The sequence below is a fragment of the Larimichthys crocea genome, chromosome IX (assembly GCF_000972845.2).
Source record: "Larimichthys crocea isolate SSNF chromosome IX, L_crocea_2.0, whole genome shotgun sequence".
NCBI lineage: Eukaryota > Metazoa > Chordata > Actinopteri > Sciaenidae > Larimichthys > Larimichthys crocea.
In genome coordinates, this window is record NC_040019.1 from 7781998 (window position 1) to 7803642 (window position 21645).

Below are 21645 nucleotides of genomic sequence, written 5' to 3' on the forward strand. Positions count from 1 at the left end.
CTTCCTCTTCTTCATGCCTCCTAATCCCACTAGATCAACCAGCCTCTTCCTCTGCCCAGTCTTACTTATCTGAAGTGTGTACCAGAGGCTGGAGTGGCTCTGGTTCCTCTCCCAGAGGAGCCGAGCCTGAGCTAATCGTCTCTGAGCGAGAGCAAAGGGAGCATGTCTGTAATCCTGTAGGTTTATCAGCAGTGCGGCCTGGCCTGTCCTCATTGATAGATAGGATGGAAAAGCTCCAAGTGGAGCCAGGACACAATAGGCTAAAGACAGGAAATCATTTACAACAATGCCTCAATGACAAAGCCACTGACCTTTAACTCTGAAATATTTCTTATCTGCAATGAGATAATCAATTTAATATTGCAGTTTTATTCCCAACAGTGCATGAAATGCCATTATTCATGTCATCTAGGTTATTTGTTTTGTAATAGACTACTTAAAATGGATGTGCATTTTATGTCTATGGTGACCTAAACCACATTACCGCTAGAGCATCCAATTTAGGAGGACAAATGATGCAAAATAAGAGGTGCAGGCAGGCACACCACCATCTTAGATTAGCAATTCAATAGCAGGGTAACGGCAAGCCCATTTCTACATAATGTGAACAGTAATATTCTTGTGGATCTATCTTCAAGAGAGGATGTATTTTTCATGCACAAGTGTAATCTAAGAGAAGAGGCAGGCCTGTATATTTTATTTACATATATGTATTTTAAAGTATTCAATGGCTTCTGCCTCAAGCCAGACTATCCATCTAGACCAGCATAATTCATTATGATAACAAAATTAGCACTTTCAACTTGCTGCATTTACATAGAGGAACCAGCCCAATATATTTCAGCTAAGGATTGACTTACATCACATTATAAAGCTCTGGTGAAAAAATATATTTTAATAAAATGAGATCTATGGCTGAAAAAAAAAACGAGACTTGCCTCGTGGTTAAGCCTTAAATCCCTTTGCAATAAAACCAGAAAAATGTCTCATCTTTCCACAACTAGTTTATCATTCATGAATATAATAAAAGACTCTTCTCAGCCGCACGTCTGCCAGATAATAACTAATGATATATAATAACACATACTATTTGCTGGGTTTAGAAAATTTCATTTACTTGACAATCCTTATTAAGAAGAGGCAAAAAAAGGGGTGAGGGATTAGGGTCATACATTGCAAAATGTAGTTATTTCAACAGCATACTTCATGGAGAGCGCTCACATGTTCATATATAATAATTGCACTTTATAATTATAGAGACAGTTTGCCATATAACTCAACAGGCTGACATAAATAAATAGTTATTACAGAACCAGTGCAGACACACAAAGAACTACTCAGTCATACATCTCACACCATCAGAGATAGTATAGCCCTACAAAGAAGATATTGTAAATGATTCAGGTGGCACTCCATCATACCCTGGTGCTGTGTAACCAGTGTCACAACCTTCCAAAAAAACAAACAATAATAATAATAATTCAAGGAAAAATGTCCACACAATCTCTTAAAATAAAATAAAGAAACTAACAAAGGGCACATCTTGCTTGGCCTGAATTGCCACAGTGTTGATTTGGATATGCAACAGTCCTAATACATTTTGCTGAGCAGGAGTACATGAAATCAATTCAGATGTTAAATTACATAACTTGTCTGAATAACAAAAAATATATATATAGATATTCACATTTCTATGCAAATGTTCAAGATGTTTCCCCCCATACGGTGGCCAGGAAATTTGCATCATATAGCAGAAGCTGCGTATATTACTGACAAACTGGCCCAAAAACTAAATCCACAACAACGCAGCAGACAACTAAAAGTTCAGTTAATACGTAAGGAATGTTCCCTCTGAAATAAGAAGCCTTTTTTTTTTAAATGTAAAAATATACAATATATTCACAAAAACTGTTACAGCAATCCTTCCCAGATTCAAGTAAATGTTTTTCGAAGAGTACCAATCATTATTTCAGTTCAGCAAGTTTCTATTTTTTTCTTTTCTTTTCAAAAAGACCTACAGAGAAATCATCTGCAAAATATACAGTTCAAATGGTGATGGGAAATTCTGATTAGGTGCTCAGCATCAGTATTAAATGAGGAACAGCAGGCATATTTGATGGCCATTTAAGATATAAAAATAAAACATGAAAAGTCCATAAGATAAACCTGTATCTTAAGTCGTGATTATCATTTACCTTTTCAGGCTTATAACACAAAGCCTTCTACAAATACAGTACATGCACAAACTAAAAAGGCATGTCTCATTCTCATAGATGTCTAAACTGACACACTTCCATCAGTCTATAAAAGGTTTGTCACTTCTGCGTCCCGTCGTCTGGCAGCGCCTCCCCCGTCTCTTATCTGTAGACGGGGAGCTGGATGTGGGTTTGCTGGTGGTGCTCCAGTAGCTGAGGCATCCCCATTGCTTCGTACCCGCGGCCCAGCATGCGCTCTTTGATGCAGGGAGGGTGGATCTCACTGATGAGGCACTCCAGAGACTGCAGGCTGCTGCTAAGTACTGCAGCGTGGCACAGGCTAGAACTAGGGAGCCCACAACAGAGGTTTTGGTCTGTGCTGTAAGCCTGGCTATGGGGAGGGAGGTGAGGGTGGAGTTGCGGCTGGTGTCGCTGTGGGTGGTGGTGTTGGTGTTGGTGACGGTTTGGGTGGAGATGGAGATGGGAGAGCCCCAGGTCTCTAGGCCTGGCTGCGCATGTACCCGTTGCCAGCACCTGAGAAGTATAACAGTCGCTATTAGGGGTGGCCACGACACCATCCCAGAGAGGAGCAAAGTACTGTCCGACGGAGAACTCCTGCATGGCGGCACGGTTCAGAGAGGAGCCGCTGACTCGCTCCTGCCCAGTGCCCACGCTGGCAGGAGGTGGCCTATATGACAGCTGCGAGGAGCACCTCAAAGGGAGGCAGGTTTCAGGAGGCTGGCCAGCCTCTGCTGCTCTGTGCCCCTGAGCACTGTTACTAACACTGTACATCCTCACTGCTCCCTGCTGATAGGGCTGCTGCTGCTGCTGCTGCTGCTGCTGAATCTGATGTTTATGCTGCCACACTGTGTAGTCTCCTTTCTCCAAGTATCCAGCTTTGGCTATGTCTGCACTCTGTGTAGGTATCACTGCCCCTGTGAACGCCAGACTGCTCTGGGGTGGCACACCCAGGACGAAGTCTGAATCTGAATGTGCCACCGCAGCCACAGCCTGCAGAGAGGGGCTGGCTCGAGCCTCTCCCCCCAGCTGCAGGGCCTGGCTGTGGGGGACTCTGCTCATCTGCCTCATCAGGCTTTGAACCTCTGCCAGCTCAGACTGGGGGGCCAGGCTCCGATCTCCGGAGGCCATGCCTGTGCTAGAACAAAGTGTCTCAATAGGAACATCAGGGGGCTTACATGAGCTTATATGATAGGCCTTATGCCCGTGTCTGACTGTGTAGTCATTATTCAGAGGATTATTATACGGTGCCACAGAAGCCTGGGTGTTTGCATGTTTAGTCCTCCTGCCCTCAGAGTTTTTCACCACACCTTTGACCACCACAGAGGCTTTGACGACGGCCAATAAACCCTGATAGCCTCCTGAGTATGGGTGTGAATAGGGGCTATAGCGTTGGCCTGTGGTGTCTAAGCCATTGACTGTTTTGTTAAGCTGTTTATGTTGCGGTACCCGGACGTCAGACGGAAAGATTTTGATAGACAGTGGGCTGTTGGCGGTCTTCTGGGCAAAAGCATCCAACTCTGCAGGAGAAGGGTAACGAGAAATCATGGAGGCTGACTTGCCTGAAAAGAAAGAAGACAGACACAAGCGATTAATCAACAAACAGCCCAGAGAAACCTTGTTTCTTGTATTTTCTGTTGTTTTTTTCCTTCCTTCTCATCTCAAATCTGTTTTAAGGGAATAATAGGAGACACCAACATGTTGTATAAACTCATTTTAAAAAGGAGGAAACCCCCTCCAGCACTCTTTGATCAGTCTTTAATAAAATTAATTCAGACTTAGTTTAGCCCAGAATTAGTTTACCCTGGGAAATCAAAAGGCACAAAGTGGCAACAGGAGAGGGGCGAGGACCTAATTTTACTGAAATGGCTCCAATGAGATTCATTTGATGACATTTAGCAGTTAAACCACAGCAGGAGCAGCCAAGTGGAATCTGATTGTAGTAACCGTGAAAAAAAGAAGAGTAAAACATTTTTGTAAGAAGAAAAAGATCGCTCATTGGAACACACCGGCTAATAACTTCCAAGATTACTGATGAATATTTCAGCAATTTAGCTAAAGGCTGACATTCTTCCTCGCTGATTCACGCCTCATTTTTTAGTTGTTTCTCAGTAACCCTGCGATCATTTCAGCATCAACAGTTCCTGCCTATGAAATTTTGTTCCACTTTATGCTTTCATGAACCTGAACTGATTCTACTGTAAAAGCTCGGAGCCTAAACTGTCAAGGAAAACTTGATGCAGATGGAAAAAGAGCAATCACAGAGCACCGAATGCTTCTGATTGAATTGTGTGCGGGGGGAAAGCTGACGCGACAAACTAAGATTGGATTTAAACACTATTATTCAAGCAATTTCATGGCTGCTTAACTCCCAGCGACAAAAGGAAAGGTGGAAAAGGCGCCCCATTTAAAAACAATAAATCACCTGGTAAAAATTACCACCACCTTTTCAGAGTGGCATTTTTATGGAATTCCTGACATAAAAAAGAAAAGACGCTGAAATTAACCCAGATCAGGCTGTAAGTCGGTGGAAATCATAGCAGGCAAAGGAACAAGGCTGTAATCTGCAATAAAAAGGACGAAAAATAAAAACAAAACACTTCATTTCATTTTCAATAACAAAACCAATTCCAGCTATGCAGGGGAGAGCTCACTTGTTGTTCCCATTTGAAATTGATTTGGGAGTTCATTTCATTTCAGGCCTACAGTGAGCCTCCCAACTGTGAAAATGATTCAATCTACAAGATCCATCTCATGAAAGAAATAAATTGGGTGTTTAAAATGGAGGAAAGAGGTAAGGTGGAGTGTTCAATCCATCCAGCAATCTCCCAGCGGAGCAGAAGGAACGGCACACCATGGTGCCAAGAGCATGAATGAATTCTACAGAGAAATACAACAAAGCAAAACACTGCTTATTATGTATCGCAGTGTAGTGCTGCTATAGAAAAACCATGACATCTGGGATGTTGGAGAGGTGTTTAAATTGTATACAATGTCAAGATGTGAGCGCCTTTTCTCAGAGTTCCCATAATTCTACCCGTGGAGGAAGGTGGCTGCAAATTTTGGCCTTCAGCTACAAAAAAAACTGAATATTTATGACCACAAATGATAAGTAGAAGAGATTCCTATCCACCTGAAAGAAGCAGATGAGATGAAATAAAAAATATAAAAACCACCACTGCACAAAACTTCTATTTTGTGCCTTCGGACAACAATTACCAAATGACGGATAATTTAGAGAAACGAGCATTTTAGTCGTCGTTCTGTAAAATGTCAGTGTCAGTCCCTTGCATGCTGCGATTGGCTTGCTGTTCCACAAACACTTCAAATGCATACACATCTTCACAGGGTGTCTGATATTGTTAGTCCAGAGATTACAGCCCTGTCAGAGCCATGGAGACACAACACAGCTGCACTTCCCACTGTGGCTGCACTAATGTGGCGGTGGCACTATGGAAACCTCATTAGCAAATAGGCCCTCCCCACTCTGCATTCACATATTTATCATCTGAAGACCACTACTGCGGGACATGTAAAAAAAAATAAAGGGTGGGAACATTTTATCCTGACAGAAGCCCAACTGCTGGAAAATGTGGAGTTAAAACCGAGATCAGAGACACTATCACCGGCAGTAAAGCCATTTTAAAATTATAAGCAGAGGCAAGGACTTTAATGCCAATCAGTGGTGTTAAATGGCAGTAAATGGAGCACAGCACATCATGGTTAAACTTAGTAGTGGCTTTCCCAAAGCATGTGGTAGCAGTAATAAGTATGTTTTTAAGTCATTCCTCATAATATTCGCTGAGCTCACTATAGACAAACACACCCAAGTCAAACAATACCCAAAATGTGTGGTTAATTAATTACAATCTGGCACTATGAGAGCTGAAGTTTCCTCTCTGAAGGTGCCAAGAAGGCAAGAACATACTGCGCAGAGGCTGCGGTCTCACCCAAACTCTCAACGTGTGGGCCCATGCATACTAGTGAAAGTGATAATTGACAATTGTGCAGAAAGTATCGCTTCTATCGTTCCCTGCAGGCGATCGGAGAAGGTCATTTGCACCCTTCAAAAAAAAAGGGACACGTTTGAATTACAAAAGCTTTTGCTGTGAATTCTTTTTACAATTTTAAACAGCTGGTGCGTCTCGAAACATGTGCACCAATAGCTGCCAGCTCATTCTGGCATTTATTCTGAAAAACAAGTAAACAAACAAGTAAAAATGTACAAATGAAGCCAGCTTTTTTTCCCCACCCCAACCTTCTTATTCATTATTAGGCAACAATAATTATATTCAGTCAGCTATTTGGCTCTTTTAAATCCCAAGCCTTTGAACTATGGCACAGAAATGCATGAGCCAGTAAATTAGTAAATATTTTCACCTAGCGGATGAGAATGTCTGAGCTACAAAACAGCTGTATACTCTCAGCTTCAGAAATGTACGATTCCTTTAATCATCCTATGTTGCCTTTAGGAGATGGCATTATTCATGTTGTTGTTTGAGTAGGTTTGCATTAATGCAGGCTTAATTTTTAGTACATAATCAGCACATAGGCCAGAAGAAATGAGCTGGATACACTATATAAAACAATAAAATTACTAAGATCGCCCCAAGGTAAGTACGAAAGGTTGCAAGATGACTAAAGAAATACATAAAACTCTGTTTATTTTCTATATTATGTCTTTTTCTTATATTATTTGAAAGCACTGCTCACAGCTCAGAGACATTGATGTATTTAATGCTATTACGTATATAAACCAAAGACATTAACAAGCCATCTTTTGTGAATTAACAATCTTTATATCCTCAGCTATACATCTCTTTGTGGTGGTTTCCTGTCATTCTTTATTGAGAGGCACTGTAGTCAGTCACATAACAAAAGTGGTGGTGTAAAATAAAGAGGAGAAATGAAAACAAATATGAGGCTGTTCACATGACAACCAGGGGAAATGGCAGCTGTGTGTTGTCAGGTAAGGAATGGCAGGGAGATAATTAGCAGTCTGACCTTAAGCACTTAATCACCCTGAACCTGCAGACTGCACGCTGCTTCACTCTTCAGACCCTGACAGAGTGCACAGGCGCAGAGGCAGACAAAAAACAGCACAGAAAATCACGTCAGCCACTTTCCACAAGCAACCTTGGCTGAGGGCATCATGCAGTGCTGACAAATTTTAATTCTTTGACCCTTAACACCCCCGCTCCCCACCTTACTTACTTGCTTTTAGACAGGTGTGATTGAAGTGGGTTACGTCGGATTTAAAAGCTTGTTTGTGTTTTTCCTTTTCCTCAAAAATCAGCATAATGACACTGATGTGTAATACATCTACAAACCTAGACTGGTAGATTTAATGGTCCCGCTAGTCAAGCTTGAATGTTTTCTCGGTCGGAAGGGTCTCCGAACATTAAACATGCTGCTCAACTGTTGTGGCACCATGCTGAGTGAAACTGGCACACTTTCACAGGAAACACCTAATCCCGATTTCCTCTTTCCATGCAGGGGACTTGCAACAACAGCTGGGGGTGAGAGGGGCCAATTATAAACTCTCAATCACCACCAGGCCGTATTTAATATGTGTGTACGTGTTTGCGTGCATGTGACTTAAAGAAAGATTTTTATAAATATTAGCATAAAAATATACTAGAGGGATAAAACACTGGGTAATTATCATACCCTGTTGTATATATACATGGTCTTTCAAAACCCTGATTCCACCCCCATACAATCCCACTCGATGCTTTCTGCCACTTTAAAACTGGCTAATCTTTTTCCCGTGGTCACACTTGAAGCCATTCCCCCCCCAGATTACAGCGGAGACCTCATTGTTTTGGAGCAGTTTAAGTTAATCACTAATTTATGGGCAAAACAAGCCCCAGAGGCAGGGCTGAAAACGGCAGTTGGAAAAGCTCATTGCGTTTCCAAAACCACGGCTTCCAACCATCACATACCCACGGGGCCAACATAAGGAAACAATTTGAGTGACCAATACATATGATTCTCATGAGATAAATCATAAATTATTCTTTGTTAATATACATACATGTTGGCAGAGCTGCCAGGCAAAAATAAATAAATAAATAATTAAATCCCACAGGTCTTTGATCTTACGCTGAAGACTTATCGTGAACACTTTTGTGAGATAACATGTTTACGAGTGTCAAATCCTCAGTGGGAAACGTGGCACCGAGAACTGGCAGTTAATAACAGAACAGTGCTTCTCAGCGGGCATAAATACTTGTTTACCACACCAATAATCCTGATATTTAAAACTCTCTATCCTACCTTAATAACCAGAGACTGAGCTCAGCACGTTCACAATGCGTTTAAAACCTATTTCTCGGTTACCATGACAACCCCCTCTATGCACCCACTTGGCCCAATAAGCCCAGTCATTAGAACCATGTAATTAATTGGCCCTGACTTTATTCATCTCTTTGACACGAGCCTCTGCAATTGACTATCTGCTGCTTAGACAGAGCAGCAACACAAAGCTGTTTAAAGGTTCTCCCTCTCAATTCAGGCCACAAATTGAAAAAATAAAATGTCCTTGTTTATTTATTTTTGCCTCATTTTATATCATTATATGCTAATTATATTCAGTGGTGATGGATTATTTCAATCAATTTCCAACTTAACCATTCAGTCAATACAGCTATGCTATGTGTGGCAGGATGATTGCTAAAGATTACGTTGTGGAGAAAACTGCTAATACAATCTGCAGTCGAAAATCATTTTATTATCAGATTTTTGGGTAAATAAGGGATGAATTAGGCAACAATAGCACTATGTTTTGTTCCCACCTGCAACAGCAAAATATTCTGAATTTGCACCGCTGGCTTCTTCTCTATAGCAGCGACAGTTATGGGTATCGTAGTGTTTAGAGCAGTCTGCCATGCCAAACTGACATAAACTTATAGGGTTGTTACATTATCTTAATGTTAAGTAAAACTGAGAAAATGTTAAAATGAGAGGACTGAATGAAGAAAACCAAAACAATGTGTTGAAAGCAGCTAAAAAAAATCTTGTCACATTAGAGCCATCTGACTAAATGTAAAATATTGATTAACACAGGTTCAATAGTAAGGAGATGTATCATCAGCTCTTCTTATGTCAACAGATCTTCAGTAATAAATAAGGTTGCTTGTTGCCTCTGTGTGGTCTATTAGGACCATTAGATGGATATGGGTGGAAAAAGTAGACACAGGACACGCTGACATGTACTCTAAATCTCACTCACACTAACTCCTCTATTCAGAACCTTTGCCTGCAAACACAAAAACTAAAAATACAGACACTCATTCACCCCATTTTCACAAGCCTCCCTTTTCCATGTCAGTAATCTCTACATGAAGGGTGCTCACAGAACAGAGTAACCTCAGGGTTGAACACTTAGTTATGTGTGCTTGAAGAGGCTCCGGCAAATACTCCTTTGCACCAGTGTCACTCCTCATTTGTTTCTGTGCTGCTTGGCCCAGCTTGGGCAAAGTTTCCCCTTCTCAAAGCTGACCCGAGCACAGGCCGGGAGCGTGGGAAAAAGCATTTCCAGCCTTTGCTTTCGAAGCAGAGATAGCAGAGAAGAGAACAGCTCTCATTTACTCTCATCATATAATTCCTAACACTTTCACATGGGTTTGTGTGGCTGAGAGCTTTCACATTGCCTTTGCGTTCCATTTATTGATAGCTAAAAATGGAAATGGCTTTCAGAAGCGCAGCAGCGACTAAAGGCAGTCCCTATTTAACTCAATCCAACAACGACTCATTTAATGAAGAAGCCTGGGCCACACAGACTGAGCTCCCATCAGCAGTCTATTCCCTGTGGTTGTGCTTGAAATGTCAGACTAGAGCTGGAGGGTGCTGCACTACCCACAGTCGCAGTACATAAAACTCAAGGGGGGAGGAAAAGGCCCTGCAGGTAAACAGGATGAGAAACGCACCCCTGTTTCTGCCTGAAGCAAACCAGGCCCTTCTGTTCCAGCGTTTAGCAGACAAGTGCACCATTGATTCCCAATTAATATTTAATAGCAAAAAAAAAAAAAAAAAAAAAAAAAGAGAGACAGAGGGGGGAAAAATGAGGAGATTTCCTTTCAGCATTTCAAATATGAGCATAGTTGGATACAAACATATAAAAAGAAGAAATAATGCACTATTCTCACTTTTTGTTAATTAACTGCACAGTTTGCGACACCACCACACAGGTGTTCTCACTTATTCAGCCTGATTAGACCTCATCTCAGGATTATGTGGGCATTTATATGCTGCATTTGACTGACATCTCCCTTTTAGTCTTGTTGCACCTGTTAGATCAAGAAAAACTTTTATGGGTCTTTTAAGTATATGGAGTTTAATGACCTAAAAAAAAAAAAAAAACTCTCTTCAACCTGAGAAGAAGCCTAATTATCCAGAATAAGTGAAAACACCTGTGTGTACGTGCAGGTGTTAGGTTAACCTGTCACTGAATCACTTGGGTTATTAAATCTGAGAATAATATCACGCCCTCTCCACTTTCTAATTCTATATTTACCATGTAATACATACTCTGTGGAAGATTAGACTTCGTATAGAAGCAGTGAATGAACAAAGGTGTGCTTTATGAGGGTGGACATGCTCATAAATGAACCCGCAACATGATAACTCCGATAAGATAATCCTGACCACTGTTCTGCTCAGGACAAAAGGTTGGCAGGCACATATGTCAAAATCTGAACGTACACAATGTTACTGATCAATATTTGCATCCTCTTGCTTTCTATGAGACCACAATCTGAGCCGTACTGTGTCATTTCATTCACAGCCAATAGCTTCTGCAGTGCGGTAACTATGCTTCCATGGATTCAAATAAAACACATTGAATATATGACAGCACAGGCTCAAAACAATAACAAGCATAGCACACTGCGACGTCTACACCAAAAAAAGAAAACTAAGACATCTTTAAAAGGACCAAATCATTTCAGATGTTTTACGGCTAAGTGCGTTCATAAGACTCCAACACACATCCAGCAAAACCATTAAACTGTAAGTAGTTATAGATCTTCAATATAGCTTCAGATCAGACCCCAGCGAAGAAATATAAGGCATCAGCAATTTTTTTTAAAGCAATCGTGAAAAGGAAACCACAGCAGAATAACTTCATTTGTGGTACTGTGATCTCATTATGTGAATGTAGACTGTCCAGGAACAAACAAACAAAAAAAAAGACTATGCAATTGGTACTACTGCACAAATAATATGGATGCAAAGTAACCTACATAAAAGAAAGCAGTATCAGACCAAGAAGTAAATCTGTGTCGCGTTCAATCAATTAATTGAAAGAAATCTAATCATGAATGTCAGTCCACATTAGTCCCAAAGACACCCACTCAACCTTTCAATGAATGCAGTATAATCAGTCAAAATGAAGGTCAAACAACACTCACTTGGAGCACTTTCTGCACAAAATGTGAACATCATTAGTAACCTTGTATGAGAGAGTTGATTAACTCTGTAATTTCAGAGTCCACTTTGACCTGCACACATTTGCACTGCAGGAGCATACTGATTAGTAGCCCAATTAACAGGCATCATCATCATCAGGAGGCCCATTATTTTAATTCAGCTGAAATTTCAGCACACCGTTAAAGCCATACATGATCTTTGTGTGCACTTGGAAGGGGACAAGGTCAAGCTGAACGTGACTGATTAAAAAATAACTCACAAACATGAGCGAGATCATACGGGTTACCAGTATTTTCGACTCCGCGTGACATAAACTCACCTTTGTGGGTGCACGGCTGCAGTGGTGGTACTGACAGCAGTAATGGCGGTGGTGGAACATCAAGGCTTTTGGGTGTGCAGGCCAGATACTGCGACGAGAGATTCTGCCGTCTCTGGATACAGGCCAGCATGATAGTTCACTATGGCTGCACACAGCCTGGATAAACCTGCTAGAATAAAAGAGAAAAAACAGTTTTTTTTTACTCTTCACACCAAATAACACTTAAGAGTCTGCAGTTGTATTAGCAGTTGTACTACTGTACTGTTAACTAGCTCATTAGAACAGAACAACACAACAGAAGTAAAGCTAAAGGTGATGGGAATGTCATTTTATAGGCATTATAAACGCTTAAATTACATTTTGGTATATGCTGACAATCCATAAAAGACTTTCACAAAAGCTAAAGTCAGAGGATCGACAAAGCCAGTTGAATTCATCCTCTGGGGACTATGAATGTCAACACCATAGCTCATGGCAATCAATCCAAAAGTGGTTTGGATATTTCAAACTGGACCAAACCATAGACTGTGGCTCCAAAACCTTTTAACCTCTCGAGAGATGAACTGGTCCCTCGCCAATTCAGTTCACATGTGTTTTGATTTTTAAAGTTTTTGCGATTGCATAGTTGGGTCAAATAGTTTCCTGGATCAACGGAAAGAAAGTAGATTCCAACTTTAACTTTGGAAAAACACCAAACTGTACGTAACCCATTCAAACACTTGCATCAAACATCAGTTTGATGTTGGAAGAAAAAGTGCAAGCTTGCTGGTAGAGAACGCTGAAACCCCAGAGGATGCTCTCCTCTTTTCAAAAACATCTTTTCCACATTACTTCAGTAGCTTACCTATCTCAAATTCTGCAATCACTTGGGTCCTTTTACCATATTAAAATTCAGAAGCCCCTCTTTGAACTGCTGAAATTGTGCATTCAGAAAAAAAAGAAAGAAAGTAATATTATTTAATGATGACTCCATCCTCCTTCGTCCTATTTGTTATGATGGCTATTTCCTGTTATCAACCTTGTTCTGTCGGTTGGAATCACACAGATCATTTACAAGGCCTCCTGTAGCCTCAGGCTGTGTGTTTCAATTTGTAACTATCCCTGAGACCGGCATTTATTCTTCTATAAACTTATGGCCGTATTGATCAGCGGAGAAAAGCCAGAAAGAAACTCGCTCTCTCTAAAAAAAAAAAGGCTGTGCTGTTTGCAGAGTTAAGTATTGTCAGAGGAAATGAGAGGCTGTGTCTGAAAAAGAAGGCGCCTCTCCACAGCTGTGCTGATTGAAGCAATCATTGTGAAGATAAAGCCAGGCACTGAGGGCATATTTCAGTGATAATCGCATTTGACATTCTCTTTGATTATCTGTAGGAGTCACCAAATCTGAATGCTAGCACTGCAAAACTAAAAAACCCCAGGGCTACCATAAAAATACCTCTTACTGTATGTGCGTCAGGTACCCCGTAGACAGACAACTGCAATCTACGCAAAACAAAGTCACATATTTATATGTTATTAATAGTTAATCCAATGATTACAAATGGAAAGAAACAGCCCTTTCATTCCAATGCAGTGGTTTTCAACAAAGCTGATAGAAGCCTGCAGCATACAGCTGTCAGACTTTTTATTTTTAAGGTTCTTTTAGATTTTTGCTTTCATTTCTTCCTCAGGGTCCAGAGGCCAGCTAAAACGAGTCAACCACAGAACAGAGTGTTCAGTGACGAGCTGCAGAAACATGATTACCTTCACTTCAAAAAAAAAAGAAGAAGTCTTTCATTTTACTCAGGTGCCGCAAAAAAAAAAAAAGATTCCCTCACTCTTTCATTTCCCTTGTACCTGCTCCCCTCCTCCGCTCAACATCTGTCCCTCGATGACAAGCCCACTTCAAACCGCTCAGTGCAACCTGTCTCATCTGAGCACACACGTACAATATGAAGAGCTAAAAGCCTCACTATGGTCAGATTCCATTTAGAAAATAATGGCAATTTCACAACAACCCGTCCATTACCACACATTTGTCAAGAGGGGAGGTGCCGAAACATAGAAGGCACACAAGGGAGGAAAAAAAGATATCTCCAGGGAAATCCCGCGCTGGCAGAAAATGAGACATGAATAGGAATACCTTCCATTACTCCCATAATTTGCAGCTGGAATAAAATACATCAAGGAAGGCATTATAATTCAAAGAGAACGCAGTAGTGCCTTAAAGAAAGAAAAGTTTCAGTGAAAGCAGAAAAAGGGGAGCTAGAAGTGATGCATAAAGTGCGAGTAATGATGGTTCCTTTCATCCTGCTATCTAAATTTTAAATTTAAAGGGATTTTATGAAAACTTAAGCTTCAAATTGCCTTCTCGCACTTGAGTGGAATTACCCAAAAAACAAGAGAGAGAGATATGACATCAAAGGGATCCCAGAATGCAAGATATTATCTGGGCTAAGTTATCAAGCACTATCAGTTCTCCATATAATGTAATTGCTCGACAAAAAAGTTTCAAGTCTTCCACTTTCTTTCAATGTCAAATCAAGACATTCCACGATTTATCAATCTCTAATAGTGAGCTGCTGAAATAATGCAGAAATTAGGTATATACCAACCTGCATAGTAATTATCATAGTTCAACTCAACCTTCACAATGAGGTCAAGGATCTTTTTCATTACCATAATGGTCAGTGTTGCTCCCTTCCAGCATTACGGTAGAGGTTATAAACCAGATGTCTTACTTTTCACGTGTCCTCCAAAGCCTATACTTTGGCACTTCCCATGTCTTACAAGTTCATGGATTCAAGGACTTTTTCCAACATGCATAATAAGAAAAAGAGCACAGTTTAAGCTGCAAGGACGTCTAATCCTCGCCACTCTCAGGTGACACCCATGCAGCTGATAAGCAGCATGATGTGGACCGCCGAGGGCCTGCCACGGAGATAAAGACCTTGTGCTTTGCAGTCCATCTAACTGCCCCTCCCAACCTCCCAATGGTTTTCTGATAAGGATGTCTGTGCAAATAAATCTATTTTTCAAGCCTCTTCCCTCATCATTGACAGGGTGCACAATGCTTCATTTTTTATGGCGTCGTTTGTCCTGGGATTAGGAGGACAAGGAACCCTCGTGAGAAGATAAGGTCAAAAGAAAAGCCACGAGGGCAGTGATGGAGAGACTTTATGGTGGCTGCTTTAGTTTAATGAGCAGATGCCTTGAATGTTAACTGAATTTTAATGGCAACTGTTCGACAAAGAGGCATCCTTCAGCTAATTTTACTACTTACAACTTGCTGTGTTATAATTAAACTAGTAGCAGTCATATTAAGTAAGTTAAATGCCTTATTAGCCAGAAAATACACTATGTTTAAAGAACAAATGTGTCATGCCTTGCTTTTTACCTGTTTGGCAGGAACAAAGCGGCGGCAGCACAAGAATATCCATCAAAGCAGGGAAAAGCCTTAAATTATACAGGGACTCAGACAAGAGCATCTGTCTGACCTTCTGGAGTCTTTTATGACTTTGTGCAGCATCAAGGGTCAGAGCGAAGATAGAAGCAAATTGCAAAGAGAGCCTCCCTCTCAACAAACATGAAACGCACAGAAAAAAAAAAAAGAAAAAAAAAGAAGAGGTACACAGTGGCTCCACACAACCCCTCCCTGCCCCGAACCATCTCAGCTCCTGTTAGCAGTTCTCAGAATCCTCAGTTAATAATTAGATGATAATGAAAAAGGTTTAAGACGAGCACCCTTTTCACTCTCCGGGTGGATTAGCATGTGAGTGCTATGCTAATGTTTTTCCTTCCTTCAACTCAGAAACTGCAGACGGGAAAAAAAAAAAAAAAAAGAAAGAAAAGGGAAAGAGCACAAAAGCACAAGAATAAAAGAGAGAGGGTTAATTTAGGAAGAAATAAATGATTAACAAAGAGCAAATGGCCATTACAGGAGAGAAAAGGCTGTGTCTCTCTTTGAATTGAACCGTGTCTACCATGAATAACAATCCACTTAGAGTATAATTAATTGTATATTATGTATGGCTTTTATACAGTCTTCAAGGTAGGCACTGCAGGAACCTGTCTAAGTAATGGAGACCAGACAAGTAGTCTGACATATACACAGAATTAGACAGCAGTGCTGCTGCAGCTGCTGGATTCATCTCTATATACCCCTCCACACACACACACACACACACACACACACAGATCCCCCCAACCCCCTCATACATTTTTAATAGAATCTATTACTTCTGGATTAGCCGATAAGAGCTGGCCTGGTTAAATTCTATAATAGTTTGCATAATTGGTATCAGAGCAGCATATAAGAGAGACCCAGATTTCTCTCTTCTCCTTTTCTGTGGAAAAAGAAAAAGAGGACACAAAGGTTCACATACAGGATAACCAAACAACCTGGAGCCACTCTCCTCTACGTTGCAAGAACACTCGAGGCCTGCGGCTGATAACAATGAGCCTCATTTCCATTGAGATTAGCTTCTGTAAAAAGGTATAACAACAGTGTTAAAAAGCGTTTCCTATACAATTCATGCGCAAGCACAAAATTTATGCAAATACGATCGCTGGGCAATATTCAGGCAGATGTCCAGAGCATTCGGTTGAGTGTAAATCATACAGCGTTAATGACTCTGCGTCTGGGAAAAAAAAACATGAGCGTGATTTTGGGTTCTCTTGTGCAAGATTTCATGTAGCAATCACAAACTAGTGCGTTACAATAAAGATAAGGGCGAAAGTCTGAAAATGCTTAAAAAACATCCTCAATTGTAGAGCAACACACACATAATTTGGCTGAGGCTAATGTTTGTTTACATATGCAATTTTCCCACCTGCATGTTCAACCACCTCCATATGAGGCTTATTTTTATTGTGAGAAAACATGTTTATCAAAATTCCTTCCGAGTCTACAATAAAAAGCTGTATATTAACTGTTATAACGGGTCCATAGCAATTAATCTGGTTGATGGTGTTTCTAAAATATACATGAAATCCACATCCATCAGCATTCAGCTGCCCACTACTTACTTCATCCAGTACATCATCACTGATCTGTCTTCTATATTACAGCTAGTTAAATGATTTGTGAATCAAAATGAACTAAATATGAAGTATGAACAAGTTTTTGAGGACACCTTTTATCTACAAACCTTACAATCACACTCAAAGCTTATGACCACGTTTCAACTAAACAGTGAAAAAATGTACATCGTTAATATATTCTCAAGCTATATTTCAGTGGAATCTAATGTCTAACACTGCAGCAACAAATGGTTTGAAATGAATGACACCCCAACTCTTTGCGATCAGAGCTTGCACCATTAATTTCAGCAGCAGCAGCAGCAGCAGCTACAGCCAGCATGAAGTATGTGTCAGTGAGGTTTATAGTTTTGACAAACAATTAATCATTTACTTTGGAGTTAATATAAACCACTTCTGTGAGTCAGTCTTTCAAAACACTACTGGTATCACGATTAGTATCAAATATATGAATATTATATCTCAGCAGATTTAAAGTGTGTTGAATATCCAGCGCTTTGTTTGTGCATATTTTTCTCTGCTCTGCTTTCATTTGTGCAACATGCTCTATAATACCGAGAGGAAACAGCTGGTTAAGATACACACTGTATAGTTCAGCTACACAACAGCATATTTATGGAATTATAGGAACACAAGAGACAGCATGTTATACTCCAGTGTTGATGGATTTGTTTTTGGAAAAACAGCATTTTTGACTTCATATGTCTACAGATGCTGAGAACAAATTTAGCCACTAATCCAAAGCTTCACAATTAAGTCTTATCTTTGAGAACAGCCTTCGTAGGAAGTAGAAAGCCTTGGACTGACCCAAATCTGCCCTTGCCCACAGATGGTGCCAAGGTAAAAGAAACACACTGCATGGGGTAAAGTCTTGCCAATGCCAAGGTAGCATTAGAGGGTAAACAGAGCCTTATCTTATCCTTATCCCAGTATGCACACTGAGAAGCGCTGTCAAAGAGCTATGGGTATGCTGTCCAGCCTTTACAAAACCTTGACTTCAAACAAAGATAACAGATGGTGAAAGAGTGAACAGAGGGTTTCGTGGGAAAGATAAGTTCTTTTTTTTTTCAAAAGAAAGAAGCAAAACTATGATTTAAATTGAATGCTGACATCTGTATATCAGCTCAGGCATGGGTGGAATCATATTTACGTCGTCCGATCTCATCAACTGTCATAAACAAAACTAAAATTACAGGAAAAAAAAGAGGCTCTTTGCTACACAAACACCCCTCCCAACCCCCTTTCCACCCGCGTGCCCTGTCCTCTGGCTGTTTACGGTTACCCTGTTAAGGGTCACAGATTCCTTCATGTCATTAAAATCTTCAAGCAAACACAGAACTCATTAGAAACTGTAGAGAAAATGCCGCCCGTATGCCTCTAATGTGGGAGATAACCTAATGATACGCTCTCCTTCCATGCATCACAGAAAGATCAAAATGTTCCAGGAAAAAAAAAAAAGTCTTTGATCTCTGGACCAACTAAAAATGTCATCATCTAACCGCCTTTCTATTTAGGGCAAATGATGACGCATCAATTGCAATTTGGTCATCTTAATCATTAATTTGAAATAATGACTGAGACCCATCAGAGAAAATAAAGATTACGGGAGCTCAAAATAAGCCTGGCAGTCCTGTCCCCCTCCCCAATGACCTCAGAGGCCAGTCCTTAACCTCCCAACCCTAACCCCCGTCTCACTACCCCCTTCATCCTATTAGAATGAAAAGACCAATTAGACAGATTTCAAAAGATAGCAGGCTGCTGGTAATTACACATGACATCTCTTAGCAGATAAAAAGGTGATTACAAAGGGTGCACGGGAGAAATTGCTTAGCAACCAAGCCACTGACATTACTCCTATAAGACGGGCAGAGAGGTTGGGTGCATATACAGTATATCTTGCATCATCTTAACCATTAAGCATCCTAACCATAAAACCCAACTGTACACTTAACTAGCCATGAATGTGGAGCTGTGGATGACACGGCAGAAAAAAAGACATGACCTTAATCAGTCCTTGTACTGGCCTGGGTAATGGCCATCCAAGAAAAGGTTATTCTCGTGGTGAACCGTTTCCTCCATTTAGTAATTCGGTAGGCATGGAGATTGAGCGAGCCTGGGGAAACTTCACAATAAATCAGAGCTCAGCTTCGCTCCTGAGAAAGCAAAGGGAAGCAGGCAGCCAAATGACAAATCCCTTCTCTTCACAGAGTTGGAATTACTGCCAGGGTGTGATGTGAGATCAGAGGGAAACCCCCATGGGATACCTGCACATTGACTGCATGTAGTACAATGCAATTTACGAGCCTCTTAAACAAGCTCAGGCACATTTCAAACAAACATGTATAGCATGTTCTGAAGCGACAGAAATATCTTTATCCTAAACAACCAAAACATGAATATTATGTTTAACAGTCTATAATTGAAGAGCACCGCAGCGTCTATGATATACGACTTGAAAGACATGCACTAAACACTCGGCGGATAAGTAAAAGTAGTCAAACTGTAGATCTGAGAGTGAATGAAGCCAAATAATATGATGAAAGAGGCACAAGGCACTAAATTTTTTTTTTTTTATTATGACACTGTGGTAAATCAAAGGCCACAATGCTGTGATTTATATTTCTAGGAAATCATATAAGAAAGATAAGCTCATGCCTCAGAATCAAAATAAAACAAGGTTAGTGGGGTGGACGTATTTTTCTTTTTCGGTCAGAAAGAAGAAGAAGAAGAAGAAAAAAAAAGGCAATAAAACACCAAATTGCAGTCTTTCTCTTCTTTGCCTCTGGTGGGAAGCTGTGACATCCCATCTCTCTGGGTAATAAAGGATCTGGCACAAGCAGGAAAAAGCATGCAGGGTAGAATTTCACACCTGGCCAATAATCTATAGGCCCCCTCTGCTGCGGCTAACCTTCAACCTCGGCTGCCACCGGTGCAGTGAGGTGCGATGATCCCACCTCCGGCTTCTAGACAATAGAAATGGAAACCTTCATAGGCAGCCAGTGAATGACCGATAATATACTACTTCAAAGCACTTCCTGTGTCCACTGAGATGCTGACATATAAAGCGCCTTTCACTGCGCGTAAAGCCATCATTCAAACAAAGATGTCATCACGGGGGATGAAAAAGACTAGAACAGTTTTAAGAGAAAGAAAACATTTAGAAACTACTGATTTTTTTTGTCTTTAACTCTTTATAATAACCAGTTTAGCCTCACTATTTACAATATTTAACTGTTAAATACATGTTTAGGGAATAATCTGCCATTCAATGAATTATTCTAAATACTGAATATAAATTACAACCCTCATAGTTGGATTCGGCTCTTATAAATACACATTAGCCAATAGCAGGACAGTGATATATAGTAAAGGGCGAGACGCTCCTATCCATTAGTGCGCACTGGGCATCTTTAGCGCTGTCGACCCCGAAATCAATGCAGGGCTCCTGACATCATGCACTAAAGCATCAATACAACCCTAAATGTTATTCTTCTCTGTTACTGTCATATAGTTACACAGCTACCTTTAAAAAAAAAAAAGATAAACTGGAGAGCAAACTAAACATTTCCATGCGCAAAGAAAACATCTTCCACGAACCCACACAGCGTCCCCTGATCATTAGGATTGGAAATAAGAAACATAATCAATATCTTACAGAGTTTTGTCTTATCATAAGGCTTGTTTATCTTTGGTTCGCCACGGCTGATTGGTTGTTCTCCTGCTCGGAAGGCGTATTTCCTCTGCAAAAGCAATTTCGCCACTGATTTCGTGATGCGCACTGGAAACCTCCGGAGATATATCCATTGATGAAGCTGACTCCGTTAACTGTACTTCCTCGACATATTCAAACACTCGCGTACAAAGATTATTTCACCGATTGTGTTTTTCCGTGCAGCCGCTTGTATCTCATGTCGGCAGCAGACCAGGCAGTGTGTGTGTGTGTGTGTGTCTGTGTGTGTGTGCCACAGAGAGTGATGTCGGAATGGAAATGAGTCCCCTGCACTGTTGAAACCGGCTCTGGGCCAATCAATCAAGGCTGGATTTGAATATTCCCACGGCTCGGCCAATCGTATGAAAGGGAAGGCGGCCGCTGCCGTGATGCCGAACCCGTCAAAGTAAGCACGTTGCTGTTTCGCGGAAAGATTTAAAGGAGAAGAGCGACTGATAGATTAGCCCAAAACAAATGCAAGTTTGTTTGTTTGTTTTTTTCTATCGTGCCTCCTGCAAGTCTGATCGATACAGAAACGTCCTCTGGTCTGCGTGGTTGACGTGTTTCTGACTCTCAGCCAATCAGCAGTGCTTAAAGTAACTCTTAATTGAATCAGGTGTGCAGCAAGAGAGCTGATGGGGAAAAGCTGCATCACTGAACTGAACTGAACCTGGAATATTTAAGATTTTATTATCTTTATAATACATCATATACTATATTTACATTAACATTTAAACATTTATTTTGCTCTGTATTTTATCCTGTTTTATTTATTTTTGTACTACATTATCTGCTGTCATTATCAATGATGGAAGAAGTATTCAGATCATTTGAATAAAGGTAGTCACACATTGAAGGTAAGTAAGTTAGGTAAATGTCCAATTCAAAATGCAAAATACGAAAAATAAATGTACTGCTCATGTTTGATTATCTTAAACATATTATTATTATGGATG

The 21645-nt window shown here is 40.6% G+C and overlaps 1 protein-coding gene across 2 annotated transcripts; it reads right to left on the bottom strand.

Annotated features, from left to right (window-relative positions):
- Window positions 1–982: 982 nt before the first annotated feature.
- Window positions 983–21113, bottom strand: LOC109142930 (protein FAM222A). 2 transcript variants are annotated; one of them, XM_019278318.2, is made up of 3 exons: window positions 20636–21113; window positions 11965–12130; window positions 983–3775 (listed from the first exon to the last, which is right to left on the bottom strand). In XM_019278318.2, the coding sequence occupies exons 2-3, from the start codon at window positions 12092–12094 to the stop codon at window positions 2358–2360; spliced, it is 1548 nt and encodes a 515-aa protein (XP_019133863.1). In that variant the 5' UTR covers window positions 12095–12130; window positions 20636–21113; the 3' UTR covers window positions 983–2357. The 2 variants fall into 2 exon arrangements, with proteins under 2 accessions (XP_019133863.1, XP_019133862.1); XM_019278317.2 differs by having other exon boundaries at window positions 985–3775; window positions 11965–12133; window positions 20636–21112.
- Window positions 21114–21645: the final 532 nt, after the last annotated feature.